Source organism: Falco biarmicus, chromosome Z (assembly GCF_023638135.1).
Source record: "Falco biarmicus isolate bFalBia1 chromosome Z, bFalBia1.pri, whole genome shotgun sequence".
Classification (NCBI taxonomy): Eukaryota; Metazoa; Chordata; class Aves; order Falconiformes; family Falconidae; genus Falco; species Falco biarmicus.
The window spans coordinates 14,883,675-14,905,613 of NC_079311.1; the positions used below are offsets into that span (position 1 = coordinate 14,883,675).

General features: G+C 41.7%; 1 protein-coding gene across 1 annotated transcript; it reads right to left on the reverse strand.

The window, feature by feature from the left end:
- Positions 1 to 19,621: 19,621 nt before the first annotated feature.
- On the reverse strand, positions 19,622 to 21,700 carry LINGO2 (leucine rich repeat and Ig domain containing 2). The gene has a single exon (XM_056325258.1). It carries the CDS (start codon positions 21,666 to 21,668, stop codon positions 19,848 to 19,850), a length of 1,821 nt encoding a protein of 606 aa, XP_056181233.1. The 5' UTR covers positions 21,669 to 21,700; the 3' UTR covers positions 19,622 to 19,847.
- Positions 21,701 to 21,939: the final 239 nt, after the last annotated feature.

Below are 21,939 nucleotides of genomic sequence, written 5' to 3' on the forward strand. Positions count from 1 at the left end.
AACTCATGTTATTTCTGTAGCTGCTGTGGTAAAATTTGATTGTGTATTTCATAAATTACCATGCTTATGCAAGATCTTTCTCTAATGTTTTCTGCCTCCCTGTCTGCTGTTAGCTTGTTTACAATAGAGGGCACAAAGGAAAGAAAACCAGTAAAAGGTTTTCAAGTCCTTGCACAGAGAACACAGAAACAATGAAAAAACAGCTCATTTAGTGACCTCCACACCAAAAGCTGGGCATGATGTAGCCTCTCAAATGCATTTTAACAGAGCCCTGCACTCACTATATATGAGTTTGAAAGACAGTGCAGGTGACAGTGAAGCTGACATTTTCATATTTTCAGTGGTATGGCTTGATGGGTAAATTCCTTGGAAAGCTACATTGCATCACCTTCCCCTAACCTCTGCTATAAAATTATTCTGAAGTAGAAGCTGTCAAAAGCAGCACCTTCTTAATTTATTTTGCTATCAAAGCAACCTACAGAAGACAAACCAAACAAACCAAATCCACCATCAATACTCCAAAAAATCTGAGGTCTGATTATATGACTGCTAGTCTGATCCATTTGACACTTAGATAAGTTTATAGTCTTAGTGCACAGAAGGTCATGACAGGCTTCTGGCAAAGCAAGGATGCTATGAAGTGTTTGGAAGAATGCTGTGCCTTACATAGACAAAAGGACAAAGCCCTGGGGGGCTGGTGGGTAGTACAGATGTGCGGATTGATGAATACCTGCTGTCCTTGAAGCCTGTGACCTTGCTTTGGAGGTGCTGGCTGTTTCACAGCCCAGGGAAACTAAAAGTGCCCTGCAACTTCCTCTTAAGAAGCCAGATGTGTTGGACAGTGAATGGACATGCCAACCTGCCTGCAGCACAGTGATCATCTTCTTATTGTATTCAGGTGAAACAATCAAACAGCAGTAGGTGTTTCAGTAGCTGAAGCAGTGCAAATAGTTTTTACTTGTTTGTTTAAAACTATCCTAGTTTAAAAACAGGTTAAATGATATATATCCAACGAGGCAGTACTGTTTTTATGCATGAGAAACAGCTAACTGCCTGATGGAGAAAACTGGAAAAGTGACATGCTTTTCAGCTACAAAACTGTAAGTACTGAACCTCAAGGTGTGTGCATTCACAACATTTATGACCGAGATACTACCCTAAACTGATAAATATGTAAAATGCCACTTGTGGCTGTAATTCTGCAAACTGAAACAGGATGGTGCTGGGCAATGACAGGAGAAACCAGTAATGAGTGAATCTCATAAGGGCTCTTCAGGTAAATAAAGATGATCCTATACTGATTTAATCATAACATTGTGAAAAACAGCTTTTCTTGGGTTCTTTTCTTTCCTTTGTGTTTTTGGGTTTTTTTCTTCTTCCTACCGCCCCCCCCGCCCCATCCCCCCCCCCCCCCCCCCCTCCGTTGCTAGATGACTCAATCATGGACAAAAAGGCTTTCCTCTCCATATCCAATCCTTTCTAAAATCTACCTGGAATTTATTCCAAATGACTACAGTGTACAGAAGCCTAATCGTTCTTGCGCTAAGAGCGGGATCAAGACTTCTAAACTGGATGCTACACACAATCAGAGCTTTAGCAAGGTTTTGAGCTGAAATTTCTGTCCAGCACTTTTTAGGCGTGAGACCTATATACGCAAAAGTTGTTTCCAGATTCAATTTACAGCACTCACAGTTTTCATAAGTAGTTGAATCTAATTTCAAAATTTAGTATTGTTTGTTAACTTTTAAATTGCTGTGTACAAACATTAGTTCTAAGCAGCAACTAAACTTCACATTTACAATCATACTCAAGCCTTGTACGCTGTATGTACTCACATATGACATTCATTCAATTGAATTTCTTGCTGACTGGAGACAAGTGAACTTTTTCTTATAGTCAGTGGTGTCATAAAGTCCCAAAGAGAGGCTTGTGGAATTCTAGTCTGTATTCCCTATGCTAGTTATGCATTCATGGCACAACATGTACAGGCTTCAAAGGCATATGTGATGAATATGTAATAACAATTTTATTAAATTTACTAATGCTTGCCACAGCCAGCTCTTACTAATGCAAGAGAGCGAGTGGGAGCTCTGCGTTCTATGTGCTCATTATTTAATAAGCAGGCTGTACAATACACAGACTGAATATTAATGAATTTCTAAATATAAAAATCACATTCTTTTGAGACACAGCATACAGACACAATAATGCCAAGGATAAAACTGCACAAAGTTGCAGAAAGGGATCAGCATGACAGGAAGTGAGACTGGTGATTTGCACTCGGTGATGGGAGTGTACCAAAGTATTAGCAGGAAACAACAAGAGTTTGGCTCAGACAAATGAGTACTATAGGAAGGAGTGTTTGGGAGGAAGAAAAGATAGCAATGGGAGCCATGGCAATGACATAGATCAACGCTGCAGATGAAACTCAGATAATGCTGAGGAGTAGCACATAGCTGCTTCTCTCTTAAATCATATGGAGAGGGTACAGTCATTGCACAGAATTGCCTTGCCATATGTTACAGCACCCTTAAAAGAGCTAAAGCATTCTTTTCTGTATGTACTAGCTAAGATGTTGCATTCAGGGTACAATGGGATGCTCTTCTCATCAAAAGTGAGAACCTTCTCATTTAAAAAAAAACAAACAACAAACCAAACAAAAAAACAACAAAAAAACCACCCCCAAACAACGCCCCCCCCCCCCCCCCCCCCCCCAACCAAAAACCAAAAACCAAAACCAACAAACAAATCAGGAAAAAGACTTGTGATCTTTCGAAAGAGAGACTGATTTCCTAATTCTAGGCTGGTGCATTACAAGCATTTCTCTGAAGCCGAAGAAGTGTGAAAATTAAACCTAGGCAAGTTAGTCCTGTATAAAAGCAATATGGATGAGCTTGAGTGGTTTCAGCAGGCTCTTTCTGGAAAAGAAATTTCACATGACCAGTCATGAGGAAAGCCAGCCACACAGCTAGGAGAGAAGGCAATTCTGTTAATAGCTCAAAGGGGCTATAGAGGTGAAGACTGTTAGTGCTTTCATTTGATGTTAACTATGTTTATTCTAAAAATGTTCAAACAAGAGGAATGTTGCCTCACAATTTTCCTGTGAAGTTCATTCAGGGAGGAGACAGCAACAATGAAACCTGTAAAACAGAGGAAAATACATGAATTATAAACCAATGCACCAACAAAGAAGAACCTCCTGCGTAACTTGCAATTCTGGGTAAAAAAAGGACTGACTGAGTTTTCAGATGTCCCCACAAGGATGCAAGCTGTCATTAAAAGCGACACTTAAGAAATCCAATACATTGTTTCTTTAACATAGATTTAATCTGTAACAGAAAGTTGTTGCAGTATTGCAGGAGCACACTACTGTTTCTGGTGTTAAAAAAGTAACTATTAGCCCTTGATCTTTTAAAGAACATGTTTTCTTTTCTGGAAGAAAAGTGTGCATAACCTCAAGCAGAGTAGTAAGATGAGTATTTGCAGGCAATAACAGCTTTAACTGAGTTAGCTTTGTGTTGGATGCAGGGGTTGTGATGTTTCTTTTGTTTCTGTTGTTGCTAACTGAGAAGTCACATAACTCTTTTCATTTAGCTGGCATAAAAACCCCATCAGCTTTGAAGAGATTTGTGGTGCACAGAGAAAAAAGATAGATGCAGTTACTTGGCAACCTCCAGCACAGTCATAGCAGCAGTAGGATATATTCTTTACAACCCCGAAAAGTCAAGCCCTTGTTCTAAAGCACAGGACACTTTCATAGAATCATAGAAACATAAATAATCTATGTTGGAAAAGAACTTTAAGATCATCAAGTCCAACTGTTAACCCAGCACTGCCAAGTCCAACACTAAATCATGTCCCTAAGCACCACATCTATGGGTTTCTTAAACACCCCCAGGGAAGGTGATTCCAGCACCTCCCTGGACAGCCTGTTCCAGTGCTTCACCACACTTTCAGTGAAGAAACCTTTCCTAATGTCCAATCTAAACCTCCCCTGGTGCAACTTGAGGCTGTTTGCTCTTCTCCTGTTGCTTGTTATCTGGGAGAAGAGACTAACTGCCACCTGCCCACAACCTCCTGTCAGGCAGCTGTAGAGAGCAGCAAGGTCCCCCCTGAGCCTCCTCTTCTCAGACTAAACAACCCCAGTCCCTCTGGCCACTCCTCATGAAACTTGTTCTCTAGATTCTTCCCCAGCCCCACTGCCCGTCTCTGGACACGCTGCAGCCCCTCTACGTCCCTCTTGCAGAGAGGGGCCCAGACCTGAAGACAGGGTTCGAGGGGTGGCCTCAGCAGTGCCCAGGGCAGGGGGACGGTCACTGCCCTGGTCCTGCTGGCCACACTGCTGGGGACACCAGCCAGGGTGCTGCTGGCCGCCTGGGCCCCCTGGGCACACTGCTGGCTCCTGCCCAGCCGGCCGTCACCCAGCACCCCCAGGCCCTTTCCCACCAGGCCCTTTCCAGCCGCTCTGCCCCAGCCTGTAGCGCTGCGTGGGGCTGGTGTGACCCAAGGGCAGGACCCGGCACTGAGCCCTGCTGAACCTCACACGACTGGCCTGGGCCCATCGCTCCAGCCTGACCAGGTCCCGCTGCAGGGCCTTGTGTTCTCAAGCAGATCAACACTCACCACCGCTCCCACCCCTCCCCCCAAGTTGGTGTCACCTGCAAACTTATGGAGGATCGTACTCAATCCCCTCATCCAGATGGTCAATAAAGATATTAAACAGAACTGACCCCAGTACTGAGCCTTGGGGAACACCACTTGTGACCAGCTGCCAGTTGGATGTAACTCCACTTAGGACTACTCCTTGGACTTGGCTGTCCATCCAGCTTTCATCCCAGCACAGAGCACACCCATCCAAGCCCTGAGCAGCCAGTGTCTCCAGGAGAATGCTGTGGGAGACAGTGTCAAAGGCTTTACTAAGGTCCAGGTAGACACCATCCACAGCCTTTCCCTCATCCACTATGCAGGTCATGTTGTCGTAGAAGGAGATCAGGTTTGTCAAGCAGGACCTGCCTTTCATAACCCCATGTTGGCTGGGCCTGATCCCCCAGCTGTCCTGCACATGCCACATGATGGCACTCAGGATGATCTGCTCCGTAACCTTCCCTAGCACTGAGGTCAGGCTGACAGGCCTTCTTGTAGATGGGTGTCACACTGGCTAACCTCCATCCCTCTGGGACCTCCCCAGTTAGCCAGGGCTGCTGATAAACGATGGAGAGAGGCTTGGTGAGCTCGTCTGCCAGCTCCCTCAGTGCCCTCAGGTGGATCCCACCCAGCCCCATAGACCTGTGCGTGTCTAAGTGGAGCAGCAGGTCACTGACCGTTTCTTCCTGGGCTGTGGGGACTTCATGCTGCTCCTCCTCATCCCTGTCTTCCAGCTCAGGGGGCTGAGTGCCCAAAGGGTAACTTGTCTGACTATTAAAGACTGGGGCAAAGAAAGCATTAAGTACCTCCACCTTTTCCTTGTCATTTGTGGTAAAGTTCCCCTCTCCCCACATCCAATAGATGATGCAGATTGTCCTTGGCCCTTTTTTTGTTTTTAATGTATTTGTAAAAACTTTTCTTTGCTATTTTTTACGGCAATGGCCAGCCTGAGCTCTAGTTGGACATTCACTAATTTCTAATTCACATTTCTTATCTTAGTGCATAATCTTGCGACATCCTTATAGTCCTCCAGAGCTACCTGCCCCTTCTTCCAAATATGCTAAATTCTCCTTTTCCCTCCAAGTCTTAGCCAAAGCTCTCTGTTCAGCCAGGTCGGCCTTCTCCCCCACTGGCTCGTCTTCCGACATATGGGGAAAACCTGCTCCTGCACCTTTAAGACCTCCTTCTTGAAGAGTGTCAAGCCTTCCTGGACATCTTGGCCCTTCAGAGCTATCTTCTAAAGGGCCTCTGTCAACCAGGATCCTAAAGAGGCCAAAGTCAGTCCTTCAGAAGTCCAAGGTAGTGGTTCTGCTGCCCCCCCTCCTCTGAGAATCAAAACCTCTATCATTTCATGATCTCTGTGCCCAAGACACCCTCCAACCACCACATCACCCACCAGTCTTTCCCCATTTGTAAACAGCAGGTCCAGGGGGCATCTCCCTGGCTGGCTCCCTGCCCAGCTGTGCCAGTAATTTACCTTCTACACACCCCAGGAACCTCCCAGGCTGTTTCTTCTCCACTATGTTGCATTTCCAGTGGATATCCAGGAAGTTTTAGTTTGCTTTGGTTGTTCTCACTCCGGCTGGCCTTTGTGTTCCAACTTTCTCTGGTCCTCTGTGTTGTAAAATTATTTCTTTCACAGGCTGCTGTGGTACATTTTTGAGAACAACCCTTTTTTCTTTACTTTCATGGAAATGCAGAGCCACAACTCCCTTGTTTTGGCCCAAAGGTATCACTTTCCAGTCCTTCCCTACAGGGATTATTGATCCAGTAATCCTCTCTTCAGTGCATGTAGAAATTTTAAAAAGCTTTTTAAGGAGTGTTGGCCTTAACTAGCTGGCATAGGAAACACACAGTTTCAAGATACAAAAGGTGAACTCTTCTTTGGCTTCATAGACCTCCATTGCATCACTGGCTTGTAGATATCAGGATGGCCTTGGAAAAGGCCTGCACAGGTGTCAGGATGCTCACTGAGGAATGGTGTGCACTGTGAAGACGATGGCAGGGATACCGTGGGGTCAGGAGGGCTATGGGTGTCTGGATGTCCATGAGCTCTTCCTGACTAGCTTCTAGCAACTGGTGGCTCTGTGGCAGGCATTTTGTTGTACTCTAAAGTCACGTTCTGCTCGTACTGAGAACTTGATGCGTTGGACAGGGCTCCACAGAGGGGGCAGTGTTGTTTCCTGCTGGCCCACCAGATCACTCTGCTGCAAGCGCACCTCACAGCGACCTGCTGCCTGAACCGGGCAGGGCCAGGGAAACACAAGTGATAGCTCTGGGGACAGGCACCAAAGGCAGCGACCAGCAGACCCCAAAGTAGGACCCAGCACCATCCAAAGCCTCACTTGGCTCTCCAGGCCTTATGCACACAGTCAGGAGGAGTCCAGGCACAAATCAGGCTGGGCCAGACTCTGCGAGTGCCCGGGGATGAGTATCGAGTGCAGCCTGGTCACAGTCTGTTGTCCAGGTCCGTTGCAAAGCGCTGTGCAGATGTGTTTCCCCTGGCAGCGTTCTGACCACACCAGCACTCGTGCCTCTGCACACTCCTCTGGGGCCTTCTGCAATGCCCCTTTCCACTCCCTCCCCTAACTTTTTGTCTTCTGCTACGTATTGGTGTTTTACACTAGTCACCAAGGACTTGGCTGTGCTGTCCCAGAGCCCCATTAGGTCACTGGTATCTTCTTCCTCTTGGTACGGGGTTTCTCTGTTAGAAATCACTCTGCAGCTTCCAAACACAGTTTCGCAAGGCTTACCTCTACCTCAGGTGCTCCTGCCTATTGTCTGTGCCCCTGCTAGGAGCCCTCCCCATGGGTTGGTTGTAATGGTCAAAGCCAGACATTGGAGAGAAACAAAAGCAGAGCAGAATTGCCTGTACCTGAACAGAAAGAGACTGGCTCCTGGCTGAGTGCATGTCCATCTCTAAAGGAGAAAATTTGTTTCCCTCTCTGGGTGCAATTTGTCTCCACTTTGGCAATGGTGATCGGCAAAGGAAGTGGTGGCCAGCAGGGAAAGGGCTGACAGCATGGGGGCACCAGTTAAAGACCCCTGGATCAGCAGCACCTCAGCACCCAGATCCCATCTCCCCATGCCTGTTGGGTGACAAGGCACTAGAACAAATCCTTCCACTTGATGCTCCTGGGGCTGGATAGGGACACCACATGCTGAGCTTATCCATCACACACTGTTTGGAAAGTGTGGGGAAAGGCCAGGATGGGAGCCAACACTGACATGACAAGTGTTATCCTAGTTGGGGGACACTAGATTTATATATGCAGGTAATGCAACCTCATTAGAACATTAAATAACTTTTTTTCTGTATAATAATATACTCACTGCAACACTATCCATATTTCCAAAACTATAGCAGAATACTAGAATGACAGCCTTGAACATTTCCTTAAAGAACACAAGTGAAGCAGCAATGGATTTTTATCTTTATTTTTTTTTAACGGAAACTATTTTAATTTTGTGCCTCAACAGATGAAATTCATAACCTTCTTTCTGATAAAACAACTGAAACATAGAAAACAATTACAACAATGTGCTTTTGAGCTTTTATTTCTTCATTTAAGTAACTGACAATTCAGAAGGACACAGACAATAGGGCTGTAGCAGAACAGTGTTACAATTAAAATCAATTTCTATGAAAAACAATTACTATAGCTGTTGAAAATCCAGGAAGGCTTGATCTTTTGATTAGAACAGACTGCTTTTTAAGAAAATATTTGTAATGAAATGAGGTGGCTTGTAGCTTTCTTTTTTGAACAAGGAGAAAGGAGAATCCTAATGTTAAGACAGGACCTGGAGGGAGCATTTTACCACACTCACAAACCAGTTTTTTCATTAACAGGTACATCTCTTAGCCATCTTTCTGCCTTTTCTTTCTTACACCTTAAAGCCCACCAGAGCAAAATGCTTGCAGCTTGTTTAATTCATATCCTTCTCCTGTTTGCAATGGTTTGGGTTTCTGCTTCAGTACATTAAGACTTAAAGGAAAAATTGATTTCTCACATGCATTTCTGCCAGCAGTGCTCCAAATGGCATGCACATTCACCAAGTACTCCCTTCAGTTCTCATGGACTTGAACGCATACTTTCCAGTGTCTTGAGTTGACGGTGGTCTTGAATGGCAAAATGGACATACACTAGTTAACCTCATTCCCAAGGACCAGTTATTTCCAGTCGTGCCAGATAAGCCCATACCTCAGAAACAGTTTCCAGTGACTGCTGTATGTGAGCAGTAACTGGGCATCAACTATCAAATATGCTTCACCGATACTGAAGCACATTTGATAGTTCAAATTATTCTGGCTTCAGTACTAAAGGAGAAGCTGCGAATGGGGAAGTTCCAAGTGTTTGGCTCATGTATAAGCAAAATGCTCTTGATTAAAAGATGAAGATGAGGTTGGCCACGATGCCGCACTGTGGCAAATAAACAATGTTAGGAGACATTCCCTATGAGAAACATTGGCAGTTGAAATTTGTAGAGTGAGTACTTTTTACTTTATCTGTTAAAGAGTTAGAGAATCTGTGGGAATGCTAGCTTTTTTTCAATGAACTTTGATTAGAGAGTAGAGAAACGATGGGATCTATTTTTGGTAGTCTTGTAGAAGGACCAAATGGAAATGTTTCTATAATAGTAGTAGTCTCAGTGCTTGGTGTGACACTTGACAACCTGGCAATTGATGTGTGGTTTGCATTAATTTCAGCATCTCTCATCTATAATCAAAGGCAAAGAGACAAAACTTCATAGATTCTTTAGGAGATGAATCATGTTTTTCAAGCATTGCAAAACCACTGATTAAATGAGGCATTAAGAGGTCCTTTCATGCAATATATCACTGAATTGCAAAAGAGTCTAGTTGGTGAGTTTCTTCCATGACAATTTTCTTTCATATGCTGCCACTGCTCCGCAAGGACATCTATTTTACTGCTGTTGGGAATGCTGGCTACAGGGCAGACCACTGCTGTTACCACATTGCCATCATCTTCTGGAACACTTTGGGCAGCAGGGGTTGCACTTCTCAAAACTTCTCAAAAAAAGGTTCTCTTTGTCTGATAATGCCTATTACAGCATACCAATCCACATAAAAAATTACCATTCCTCGTGCAGGTACGGCTGAACCATAACTCCTTGGCTTTATAATCCTTAAGGAAATGGCAATACCTTCCTTTTGAAAGGTAAATATTGTCATTGTATTCTCTAGAGAGTAAGAGGCCCAGGGGTTTTGATTACAGCTCAGAATTCCAAGTTCCATCCTTCTGTTTGTGTCACTAGCCAACAGCTATACCTTTCCCAAGTCAGGCAATACTGATCTGATATCCTTTAGCAAAATGTGACAGCCTGAAACCTCATGAAAGCCAACACAGGATTCCGTAAGACCCATATAAATATAAGCTTTTATATGTCAGAGGGCCCTATTGTCTCTAACCCCTGTGCATGGCGTGCCTATTCTATGTAAAAGCAAAGTATTATTTGCAGTGCATTAGAACTTATACACTGCACAGATGCACCAAAGGTTGTTAGCATTTTAAGATGACATGTCGTTTGATTTCAGTGGTAGTAATATTTTACATAATGGATGTAATCTATTAGTCTTTGTACATACAGCAAAAAGCTCTAGTAGCAAAAGTAATAGATTAAATTTATTATCATTGTCTTCCTATAATAAAATAAGTGTGCTCTCCATCACTTGTGCTTTTGAGTTATATAAATAGCAAAGTTATTGGAAAATAGCTCAGAAAAATATAACTTCCACTTAGAGACTGATGAGGTAAATAAGATCTTCCAGCTGGTGATTATAGCTTTAACTAGCTGAATGTATCTCCTAGCTATTAATTAATAAACCAGCTCCTCCAAACCCAAATAATTTCAAAGTTACTTAGACAAGGTGCTAAGTACCAGTGTCATATAATTTTTTAAGCAAGTTTTAATTTCTTCTTTACTGTCCGATCCTGTATTTTACTAACTTCTTAGTGTATTATGTTTCCCATTGATTGTTAAGGTTGAAACAACCTTCCAAGAACAGAGGTAAAACAAGGCTTTCCAAGGGGAATCTCCTATAGCTAGGAAAGAAAGAATTTAGACCAAATCTCCGAGCTTGCTGCTGAGTTTGTAGACAGCAAGGTCAGGTCCTTTGTAATAACTGTGTTTATTATTCCAGTAGTCTCAGATTTATTCCTACTTCCCCAGCATGAATGACCAGCCTCTCCCCCAGTTCACATAGTACAGAAGATGAATAAAGCCCTTTTTTTATAGCGTGTCATCTACAGCTGTATGTGGGAAGGTTTTATGACGCAGAAAATTCGCTGTGAGCATTCTCCCATGTGAAAATAACTCAATCTCTGTGAATTAAGTTCATTAACTGGTAAATAGTGTGATTTCCCATTACTTTTTTTCAAATACAAAAATACAATAAAACTTTAGATGCTAAAATTTGTTTATTTAAAGGTTATTGTGGTATCCAATGTAGGGCTATTAACTGTGAGACAAATCTTCTATAGTGGATCTGTAAAAGTATAAATATTCTCAAAAATTTATGAAAGTGATGGTGTTCTATAAAATTTTGGATGCTTTTTAAAAGCTGAAGTAGTGTTTGTCAAGAGTTATCTATAGATAATATATATCTATATATTATATAGATATAGATAGAGTTTTTAAATAAAATGTAGCTCTGGAGAGCACAGTTTTTTTTCTGTTTAGACCCTGACCTTAATGTGGATTATTGTAATCAATTTGTCAGTGATTGTCTGATGTGATGACATGTTTCTCAACCTGGTTATCAGGGAGAAAACTAGCAGTTTCTTCTGTTCTTAGAATTGGAAATTAAACATTAGGTCCTGTCATAAAGGAACAGTTTCCACCTCTTGAGATAGTATCAGGTAGTCCAAAAAAGAAACTTGAATTGCATAAAAGAAATCTAAAGCTTAAGGTGGAAGAACCTTTTGAGGAAAAAAAATTCGATGTTCTTTGCCAGCTCAATGTTCTCAATGCAGTGGTAGGAGCAACAGCTCTTTTTTGCTGTCATACTGAAGGCAGTACCACAATACACTACAGACTGACAATGAGATTACCAAATTAAAGGAAAATAAAAGAACACGAAAACAAAGCAGATTCTGAACATAATCTATGGGTTAAGTTTAACCCACAGATTCATTGCATTTGGCATTCTGTTTCAGAGGAGGGTACAGTGGTGCAAGTCAGCCAAAAACTTTTGTAGGTGTGAAATGATAATGCAGAAGGATGAGACAGATTTCAGGAGGCACAGGAAAGCTCAGACTTAGCCCTTGTCTGCCTCTGCTCCCAGCAATCCAGCAGAATTTCAATCTGCTTCTTCCTTTCCTGAGGTAGCAAGAACTACTGTTTTCTCCTTCTAGTGAATAGGACCCTGGTTTAAAGGATAATGGATTCATGGCCTATAGATCTTATTTCAGATGATCCCAGAAGCATAAGAAAAATTCTGTGTTGGAGAAAGTACCTAGGTGTGAGAGAATGGGAGAAGCAATAATTTAGGTTATGGTCTGTGTCCTTCTTCAGAGCTGATCTCTGCCATAGATTTGGTGGATTGCAGCAAGCCCCAGGGGTTTGGAATAGCTTTCAAGCTGAGCAGATTCTGCTTTCCACCACTTTATTTTTCTGATGCAGTTACAATGGAGTTTGAATACTGGTGATTTCCTCAAAAAACATGTTTCAGATGCAGATTGTCCGTATTGGTTGCCTTCCAAATAACACAGAGCTGGTGAAATCTCTCTTTCTGCTGTGGTCTCCATGATGCTGGTAAGGGGCAGGCTTTTTTCTTCCAGCATTAGCCTGATTGGTATCCTCATCAATGACCTGTACATACTGTGCAAGGGAAAGTGAGGGAACTGTCTGACTCTTACTTTGCATGGAGAATAAATCTCAAAACACGTCTGAATGTGACCTAGATTTTTCTCTGTGTCTGAGGGTTCCGTGCAATGAAGGAGAAGTGAATATGAGCAGATGAAAAATACCTGCTAGAGTTTTCTTTTTCTGAATGTAACAGCTTATATTGTTAGTTTAGGAGTGGTGGGTCTGAGCAGATTACCTGTTGTAAGTAATGTTTTAAGAACCTCAGGTGTGGTGCTAAGAAAACCGTATTTTTCTCATTTTATTTTTCTCCACTACCCCTTGAAAATAAAGTGATCAGCTACAATAGGGAAGCAATGTAAATTTTCTTCACTTTTCTCAGTACATTTTGCCACTCCATTGAATTATTTATTTGGGTTTCATTTTGGATAAGTATGATACACATCATGACATAAGCCCTAAAGTAACTTTAAAAATGACATTCAGGACAACTGTCTTGACAAACAAAGCTTCCCCTCCCTACCCACCCCCCCCCCCCCCCCCCCCGCCACCCCCCACCCCTGCCCCTTAACATATTTTGCTCAAACATGAAACGAACTTATGGACGAACCCAACTTGTCATGTGCTTCATGGATCATAACAGCAAGGCTCTTTCATTTCCCATCCATACTCATGATCATATATATTAAAATAAATTACAACACATTTTTTCTGGTTAACCTTATCACCTTTTAAAAACAATATACATTTAATACTTGAAGTAAGAAAAGAACAAAACAAATATAACTCTTTTTTTGCACACACAAACATATACATATGAACTACATGTGCTTGCAAATAGATTTCATTAAGTGTGATGATATTTTAATATATATGCAATATGGCATTCCCTCCCCAAACAATGAGAGACTTGCTATCATAAGTACTTGCCCAGAAGCCAACTTCCTACTATATGGCTGTAAGCTCATCAAATCAGGGTTGTCATTTACTTCCTGCTTATGCAGTGCCCAGTATAATGAAGCCAAAGTGTCATTTGTTTTTAGGTATCAAAATAGCATAAGTAAATTCTTTAAGAAGCAATAATAATTTTGTTTTCTGAAAGATCAACATTATTAACATGTGTACAAGTTGACAACCATCTTCACAGCTGCCTTGAAATTTCAAGCCATTATTCCTGGCTTATGTGTGAGGAGATCATGTTGCTGACTTGCAAATGTCACACACAGAAATGGGCAGGCTTCTTTAAGGGTACAGATTTTCTTTTTTCTTTTTCTTTTTTTTTTTTTTTTTCTTTTTAAAATTTCTTCCCAGAATCTACATTTTCATGTTCTCCAGCTCAGCAGTGGTAAATATTAAAGCAATCCATAATAGAAGGTATGCCACAAGGTGAAAAATAATTAAAACATGAGTTCTGCTTGTTTTCGACTATAGCCCACTTAGTAGAAAGCAAAACACCTAGATTACTTTACCAAATTTCTAGTGTAACTGAGGAGTAACAGAATGGTATCAAGAGGATTTCTTCTGATTTATATTGCCTGACTAGAGTAGAAAATCTGTTTTCAGTCTCTTGCTTCAACGTTTCTGCTTCATGACAGTTTTGGTACCAATTTGAATAAATACAAATAATCAAATTATGAGGTTAAAGTCTGCTCATATGTACGCTTCTATGAGCTATTTTAATATGAAGGATAAAAGATATTTAAATTTCAGTTGAAATAACATGGAAAATTTTCTTGACTATGCCAGCTCTTTCCTTACTTTGCTGAGGCTATAAATACAGATTTTTATTTCCAGCTGCCGTTATATGCAACCATCTGCTTCTAGTTAAAAAAAAAAAAAAAAAAAAAAAAAAAAAAGAATCAGACTCATTCAACCTGCAGATTGCTTTTGGCCTGTAGCTATCTCAGTAGCAAGAACCTCACAGAAGTTGATTGATTTCATTTGAGGAGGTTTACTCAAGCTTCTTCTTCCTTTTTAATTTTTATTTTTGGCTCGAAGAGGGTTTAGGATCCTGCTTTGAGATCTAGATTCCAAAAGCCATGTGAACATGCAGTGAAACTAAACCAAAAACAGAGATCTTCATTTGGCATCACAGTAATTTGTGATTCCCTGAGAAGGGAAGAGGGCAGAGCGAGAAGACAAAGGGAGCATGTATCACTGAACCAAATGGCTGTGATACTTCCAAGCTGCCAAGGGAAATCGAGGTTGTAATTCTTATTACAGGTGATAACAACAGGGTATCCAAATTGCTTAGCTGACTTGAAAGATCTCATTCATTCTTTCAGTGATTCTCTACCAATTACGCCCCTTGCCTTTTCCAAAGATGTTCCTTTAACTCCTCCATGCACAATTAACTTTTAAATTAATGGATGAAAGGGTTTTTTTAGTTCTTTCCTAGTTCTTTTCAGCACAAAGGCCAATCACCTAGGACACTGAAATGAATTCAGAAAAGCATGTATCCAGTGTTTTCCCACATGTTATCTTATGGCAAAAACTACAGATCAGCTGCAGCAGACTGTGATTTCTAAGATACCGCAGCTGTGTTGGTTCTTTCATTGGAGAAGACCAGAGTTACAATTCAGGGAGGAGGGAGAGCTTGACCATGTGCTCCTTTTCCTTCTACTCCACTTAAAGCCACATTGTGAGCTCAGAGGATGGGTACACGAAGAGCAGTCATCATGCTAGCCTCACGTGTACTAGAATCACTCAGGAGGAAAAGATAATTAGCTAACTGGCCAAAATAGGCTTCTCCTTTCTCAGTTCTTGCTGGATATTTCATTGCTAGGGGTGGAGGTGGAATAGCCTGTAGCTTATTTACACAAATGTTGCCCTCTTTGAAGAAAAATTAGTGAGGATTGGTGATTTTATTACTGCCTAATGGAACTTTTTTTCACAGGATGCAGTAGCAGATGAGGCCAAATAATATTTGACTACAGATTTTTGGCTGTCTTTGCTAGAAGTTGCTGTTGTCCTTGGGCAGCTAGAGGCTGCTTGCTCTACTGGATTTTGAGCTAATGCTTTGTCTTTTTATGAGTTAAATATGGGCTTCTGGGAATCACACACCCTGAAAGTTTTTTGGGAAAAGGGAAGTATCTAAAACAGATACCTAGGCATGATGTTGGAAAGTCTATTTCTACATACCTTTCATGAGATTCAATTGCAATATGGCCTACATTCCAAGGTCTTCCACACCATTTTTTTCTTCTATCACAAGATTTAGAGAAGACTTTCCATTGAATATTAACACTGACTTCTTACTGTGTCTCATATGTCTCAATCACAGTCTGTGGTGTTGAGGGTGTAATGTGTCTTGCTTTCTTGATTTTCTTTATGGTGGTATAATTGTTACCATTTTAGATGGTGTAATACTATGATGCAAGAAATAGGAAAAAAAAGGTGGCTATCATTCACGTTAATAAAGAATACCTTGAAGAGCAGTGTGGCAATGATGGAAACTGAATTTAAAAAAAAAAAAAAAGAAGCTAGTGACATCAGCTTGTATCAACAGTTCTCTAGGGCCTCAGTTTCCTGGCCAATTTCAATTGTATCTGGAGCTGTCGACCCTGTTCAGGCTGGGAGCTTGTGTGAATGGTAAGGGAGGGGAAAATAGAGGGTAAAAGCAGTCTTCTAGTCTGAATCTGACCGGGCTGATGTTGTGGGTGATGCCTTTCTGAAAAGAATGCTGTCAAATCAACAAGAAAGGAAGAAGGTGAAAAAAAAAAGAACCAGCTCAAAAACTAAAAATAAGGCTGAGCTGGAGTGCTGCTTAGTCTTAATATGTCCTTATATCACTGCAAATACTTCTCTTAACACATTGCTGCAGTGCCCTCTTTAAATTGTAGGAAGTCTGAGCATTTTTACATTCATCTATTATGAAACAGGAGTACTAGCCTGTGGAACTGGACTTCAAAACGTATTTGTGGGAGGTTCAGCAGAGCTCTTAAAGGAATTATTGACAAGGATACTGTGGTACCTGCTTTCTCAAGTTGCTCTGCTGGTTTTCACATTTTCAGTTTTCTCCTTTTCCGCAGAACTATTTCTGCTCTTCAGTTTTGTTGCACTGACTATCAGGTAAGTTCAGGCTTGGCCTTGTGGCCAGCGTAGGGGGCAGCCGGTATACAAGTCAGAGGCAGGGGAAAAACCCTCATTCAATCTTTTAGTGGCAGGTATGCACTGTACACTTTTTCTGAATATCTGAGAGGGAAGCCACATGGGTCAGATGCCTCCTCATAGCCCAGTCCTTTTTTCCCCTGCAGTAAGATAAACTGTGGTGTTTCCTTGACCTCTAGTGGAGAAGTGAGTCCTTCAAGAGGCAGGGCAGGCATTCAGCCACTCTGTTCTTAAAAAAATTGCTAGAAAGGTGCTTATCTAGGTCTGACCCTAACACTGTATTCCTTGCTCACCCAAAACAGCCGCAGTGAGTGTGTGTCCCACGAATACATACAAAGACAGCTATGTGGAGCAAGATAAAAGCTTGTCTCTGAGTCTTGCTGTCCTCACTTCTGTTAAGAGATGCCATATGCCTTGTCAAGTCCACAGCGAAATAAGTAGGCTGCAAAAAGTAGAACATTGCTAGAGGCAGGGAGCAACCACTGATTCTTAAAAACTGAATACTGACTGAACTCAAGGCGATACACACAATGCTGACAGCTCTGCAAGGTGGTGCTCAGCAAGAGCAAGCAGTGATTTTCCTCACCAGCACACATTTCACGTAGGTAACTAAGCATATTACTGTTCAGAAATCCTTGCAGTGCACTAACAATGCAATCACTTTTGGTAGTCACTCTAAGTGAACAGGGGAATTCAGCAATTCATAATTAATCCTAAAAGAACATTTTTTCCTAAGTGTTTTTTGGGATTTTTTTTTTAAATTGTGTCATTTAATATGAAGCAATCAGCTGCAACTGTCTAGAATTTAGGAGAATTTTTGCTTCTAACATTGATTTTAACATTTAACATGAAATGACTGCAGGGGAAATAGATTACTAGTTGAAAAAATGACAATTACAAGGGAAAGGCACATGCAAATGTTTTCAGTGGGCAGTTCAGAAACATTTTGTTTTATCCCCATTTGTTTCTTTAACTACCCACATTAAGGTACAGTAGAGTTTTGGACTTCAGTGCGGTGGTTATATCAGCAAAAATAATTTCCCTGGTGTTAGAATTTAGTCAGGGGCTATTTAGTTTTATTAAAGTTCTAAAAACTGTCATAGAACAAAGAGGATTAGTCTCAAGCATCTCCATAGATCTCCAACAATCTAGTTCAGAGCATAAAAAAAAGGAAGCAAGAAAATCCAACTTCAAACTTAAAATCATACTTGAAGAAAATTCTAACCACCCTTGCATTGTCTTCAGTCTGATGACCTAAAAAGGAGCAATGATGTAACCAAAGATGACCCTCTAAGAAAAGAGATTCTCAAAACTGCCTAGTGTTGAGTCCTACAGCTATGTTAGGGGTACACCTGGGGAGCGCAGCTGGATTTTACAACTTTTGGCACATTTCCCTTGATAGGAGTGGGAGATTTTTATCCTGCTTAGAAATTTTCTGCCAAAGAATGTGGATACTAATTTTAGAAGCACCTGCATCCCCTTATAGGTCAGCCCTACTTTGTTTCAAAGTGCTGAAATTTAATGTTAAGATCGAACACAGGCTCTTAAAGCACGTTAATCTTAATGTTCTGTCTTATTTTCATATTAATTTTGGCTAAATATGTACACAGTCTTTATTATCCTTACTCCAGATTATGCCAATAATTTATAAATTGTATTTGTTATCCATCACTTAGCAACAAACTTATGGCTCATAATTGCTGGAAAATTGAGAGGTGGCTGAACAAGTCTGTATCTTCTCATTGCTGAGAATTTAAAAATAAGATCAGTGGTATCAACATTAAAGGATAAAGAATAAAATTTCAGTTCTGAACATTGTGAGAATGTGTTTAGGGTCATAAAGCAAAAAAAAGGTTACTTGTACTGAACTAACATTCCACTTGTGTCTTCTCTCCATTACAAAAGCTTCCTAAAACCTGGAAAAACTTGCCCCTCTTGCTCTAAGATACTGCCCCTGAAAGAAACATAACCACATAGTTATTAAAATGGCATCAAGAATAGCTAAGTAATCTGTTCTTGGAGATTAGCTTTGCGTTTATGTGTTATCTACAAATATACAAGATGAGAATGACAGTGGCTAGAGGTTCGTTACATCTGGCAGTATGTTAGCCTTCTTGAGGCTATCATGTTTTAAACATTATTTTAGTACTATAATCCCCATATTACGCATGGACAACCATAGTTTACTTGGCATTGGAGAAGAGTTCATTCCTAGTAGCAGAACATTTGTATGTTTTAATTCACTTGTATAAATAGTAAAATGACCGTATTTCCCAAGGACTATGCAGAATGTATTACGTTCTCTCTTTTTGCCCAGTACACATTAACATTTTAACAGCAGCTTTGAAATGAAAATCAGGGCTAACAAAACCAGCTCGCTTTCTTCAATTAGAACTCAACTCTTCTATGCCAGCAATGTCTAGTGGGTTGCCTTCCCTGGGTGAGATCCAGGGCTACATTACAGTAAACTGGTCCAGTGTGATATCACAGATATAAAAAATATTCCATTCTGTATCAAAACTAGGCACATGCCTTATATTTATATGATAAGAAGATCAACAGAGCTGAGCATTTTTGCTCTCAACTATTCATCTGTGGCCTTCTACATGAGGAGAAAAATATGTTATTTCTAATTGGTAATTACAAGAGTCTAATTTGGATTAGATGGTAGTTAAAAGGAGCGTGACATCACACTTGGGTCAGTATTGGTGGATATCTAAAAGCACAACCTCTCATTAGTATTGCTTTAAAATGTACACAGTATAGATGTAGATTAAAAAAAAAAAACCCAACCAATTTTTTGTGGTGTTGAACCAGCTAGAAGGGGTGATGCAAGGTTTTACCAAATGAGATCTATAGATACAAATTTCACTGTAGAGTATGTTTTAGACAAATGTGTCTTTTTCTTTAAGAACATAAATCCTACACTGTAGGCTTTTTTTTTTCTTTTTTTCTTTTTGTAGTGGTAGAAAATGTTGAACAATTGTCCATGAGCATGAGCCAGCGGTTCATTGCTGATATCCCCAGAATGCCTATATTTGCAATGCAAACAGTTAGTACAATTTACCAGTTCTATGAAAGGCCCTGACATATATGCCTCAAGGTCTGGAGGCTCTGCTGTATAACCACAAAAAGTCTTTCCATTTTCATGTAACCTTTTGATACAGTGACAGCTGCATTAAGCTGCTTCTGCCTAGCAATTCCACATGCCAGGCTGGTTTAATTGGTTTTAATGCCACAGAAAAAGCACTGCTAGCAGAATACCATCAAATCATTTTCATATTGAACCTTCGTGGTCCAGCAACCTCCCCTTCAACCACAGCACCATTGTTTTTGCGAGGGACATATTCAAGGTCAATGCTGGTTTTGTGTTTGCCTTTCCCTCGGCTCCACACAAAAAGAAGGAGGAAACAGAATAAAACCACTCCGAGGAATGTGAAACAGCCCATAGCTGTGGACACCAATATTGTCTTAAGGTCCAGAGAGAAGGTGTTCACATTAGTTCCGTTGGAACTTGTGTCATTGGAGTCTGTCATATACATAGGGGTCCTGTTGGCATAAAGGAAACGGTCTGAAGTAAACCCCTTTACTGTAAGGGAGGCCGAATAGGTGTCATTCCCAGCTGCATTACTTGCAATACAAACATAGATCCCAGTGTCCTGGTCTTGAGCAAATCGGATCTCCAGGGTGCCATCTCCCAGCACAGTGGCTCTTCCGTTCGATTTAGTTGTGATCAGCCTGCGACGGGGGGTAACCCAGGATATGGTAGGCTGTGGATCCCCATCAGCATTGCACATCAGCTGCACCGTCTGCCCTTCCTCCACTACCAAGTACTGCAGCTTCTTGTCTTGTATCTTGGGCTTCTTACAGGTGAAGTAAAAAGAAAGAGCTGTGCTGTGGAAGTCTTTGAATGACCTCTCTTTGACACTGTCTGGGCCAGCACACATCGGTGGCTGGCCTCCAAACTGCAAAGTGGGCTGCCTCTGTAAAATCCAAAGGAGACGGCAGTCACAGGCCAGGGGGTTGTTGTTGATGCAGAGGACCTCAAGGCTTTTGGGGGAGTGGAATACATTCTCTTCTAGGGTTTCTAGCAGGTTTTGGGACACATTAAGCACACGTAAGAATCGGAGCCCTTGGAAAGCATGTGATTCAATGGTACGTAGTTGGGCCCCCACCACATGGAGCTCCTGCAGCCGCACTAAATCTGAAAGCATGCCTGCTTCGATGGTGCTGATTGGGTTGTAAGAGAGGTTTAGATGTGTCAGGTAAACCAGATGCTTAAAAGCAGAGTAAGGTACCGCAGACAGGTTGGTGTTGGTGATGGAAAGAGAAGTAAGGTTGAGACCGTACAGGCTGTTGGCAGGTAGCATGTCCAGGAGGGGCCAGGCCTCTATCTCTAGGTCTTTCAGGCGAAACAGTCTTTTAAAGGCATACGCCGGCAAAGCATTGATGTTGAGCTGTTTCAGATGCAGACTAATGAGGTTGTGGAGGTGAGAAAGAGCTTCTGTTGGTACAGCTGTGAGGTTGCATCTCTCCAGGGTGAGCTGCTCCAGGCTAAGGAGTCCACTAAAGGCCCTGTGTGATATATAAACCAAATCATTGTCCCCAACCTCCAAGGACTTTAGGTTATGCAGATCTTGGAACATGTAGTCCAGCAAAATGACAATCTTGTTTTCACTTATATCAAGCTTGGTTAAATTTGACAACCCGGTGAACACCCCAAGGGGGACCAGCTTCAGACGGTTTCCTTTCAGCCTCAGGGAGCGCAAGTTGAAGAGGTTGTTAAAGGCTCCGGGCTCCACATTGGCGACTATATTGTCACTGAGGTCGATCTCCTCCAGCAAAGGGTACGATGTGAACTCCTCAGGGTTGACGCTCTTCAGTCGGTTCTTGCTGAGGTCCAAGATTTTGGTCTCAATGGGAATGCCCTCTGGGATGGACATTAGCCGCCTTCGGTGACAGCTGACAGACTTGTTCTGTGCTGAGCATTCACAGCGGGCTGGGCAGCTGGCAGTGGGGCCTGTGAAGACTAGCAGCACAGCCAGACCCAGGAATGGCTGCCAGCATGATACAGCTGTGTGACGCATGACTCCACTGATCCGGTCTAACCCTCCGTCACGGGCCTGTGGAGATAAGGATGGGAAAGAGAAGAAGTTCAGTCTGCAGCAAAAGGAGCTCTCTGCCAATTTTACAGTACTATTTCAAAGCAGTAACATATGTTTTCATTTGAAACAAAACAATGAAACCTATTGTGAGTGGCAGCGGCAACAAAAAAGCAGATTTTCCTTCACTATCATTTTTTTTTTATCAGAGGATCTGTTTATCTGGTATTTTTCCTCCAAACATCGGAGAAGACAA

Coding starts and splice junctions, on each gene's coding strand:
- LINGO2 (XM_056325258.1), bottom strand. CDS start 21,668: ATGCGTCACACAGCTGTATCATGCTGGCAGCCATTCCTGGGTCTGGCT.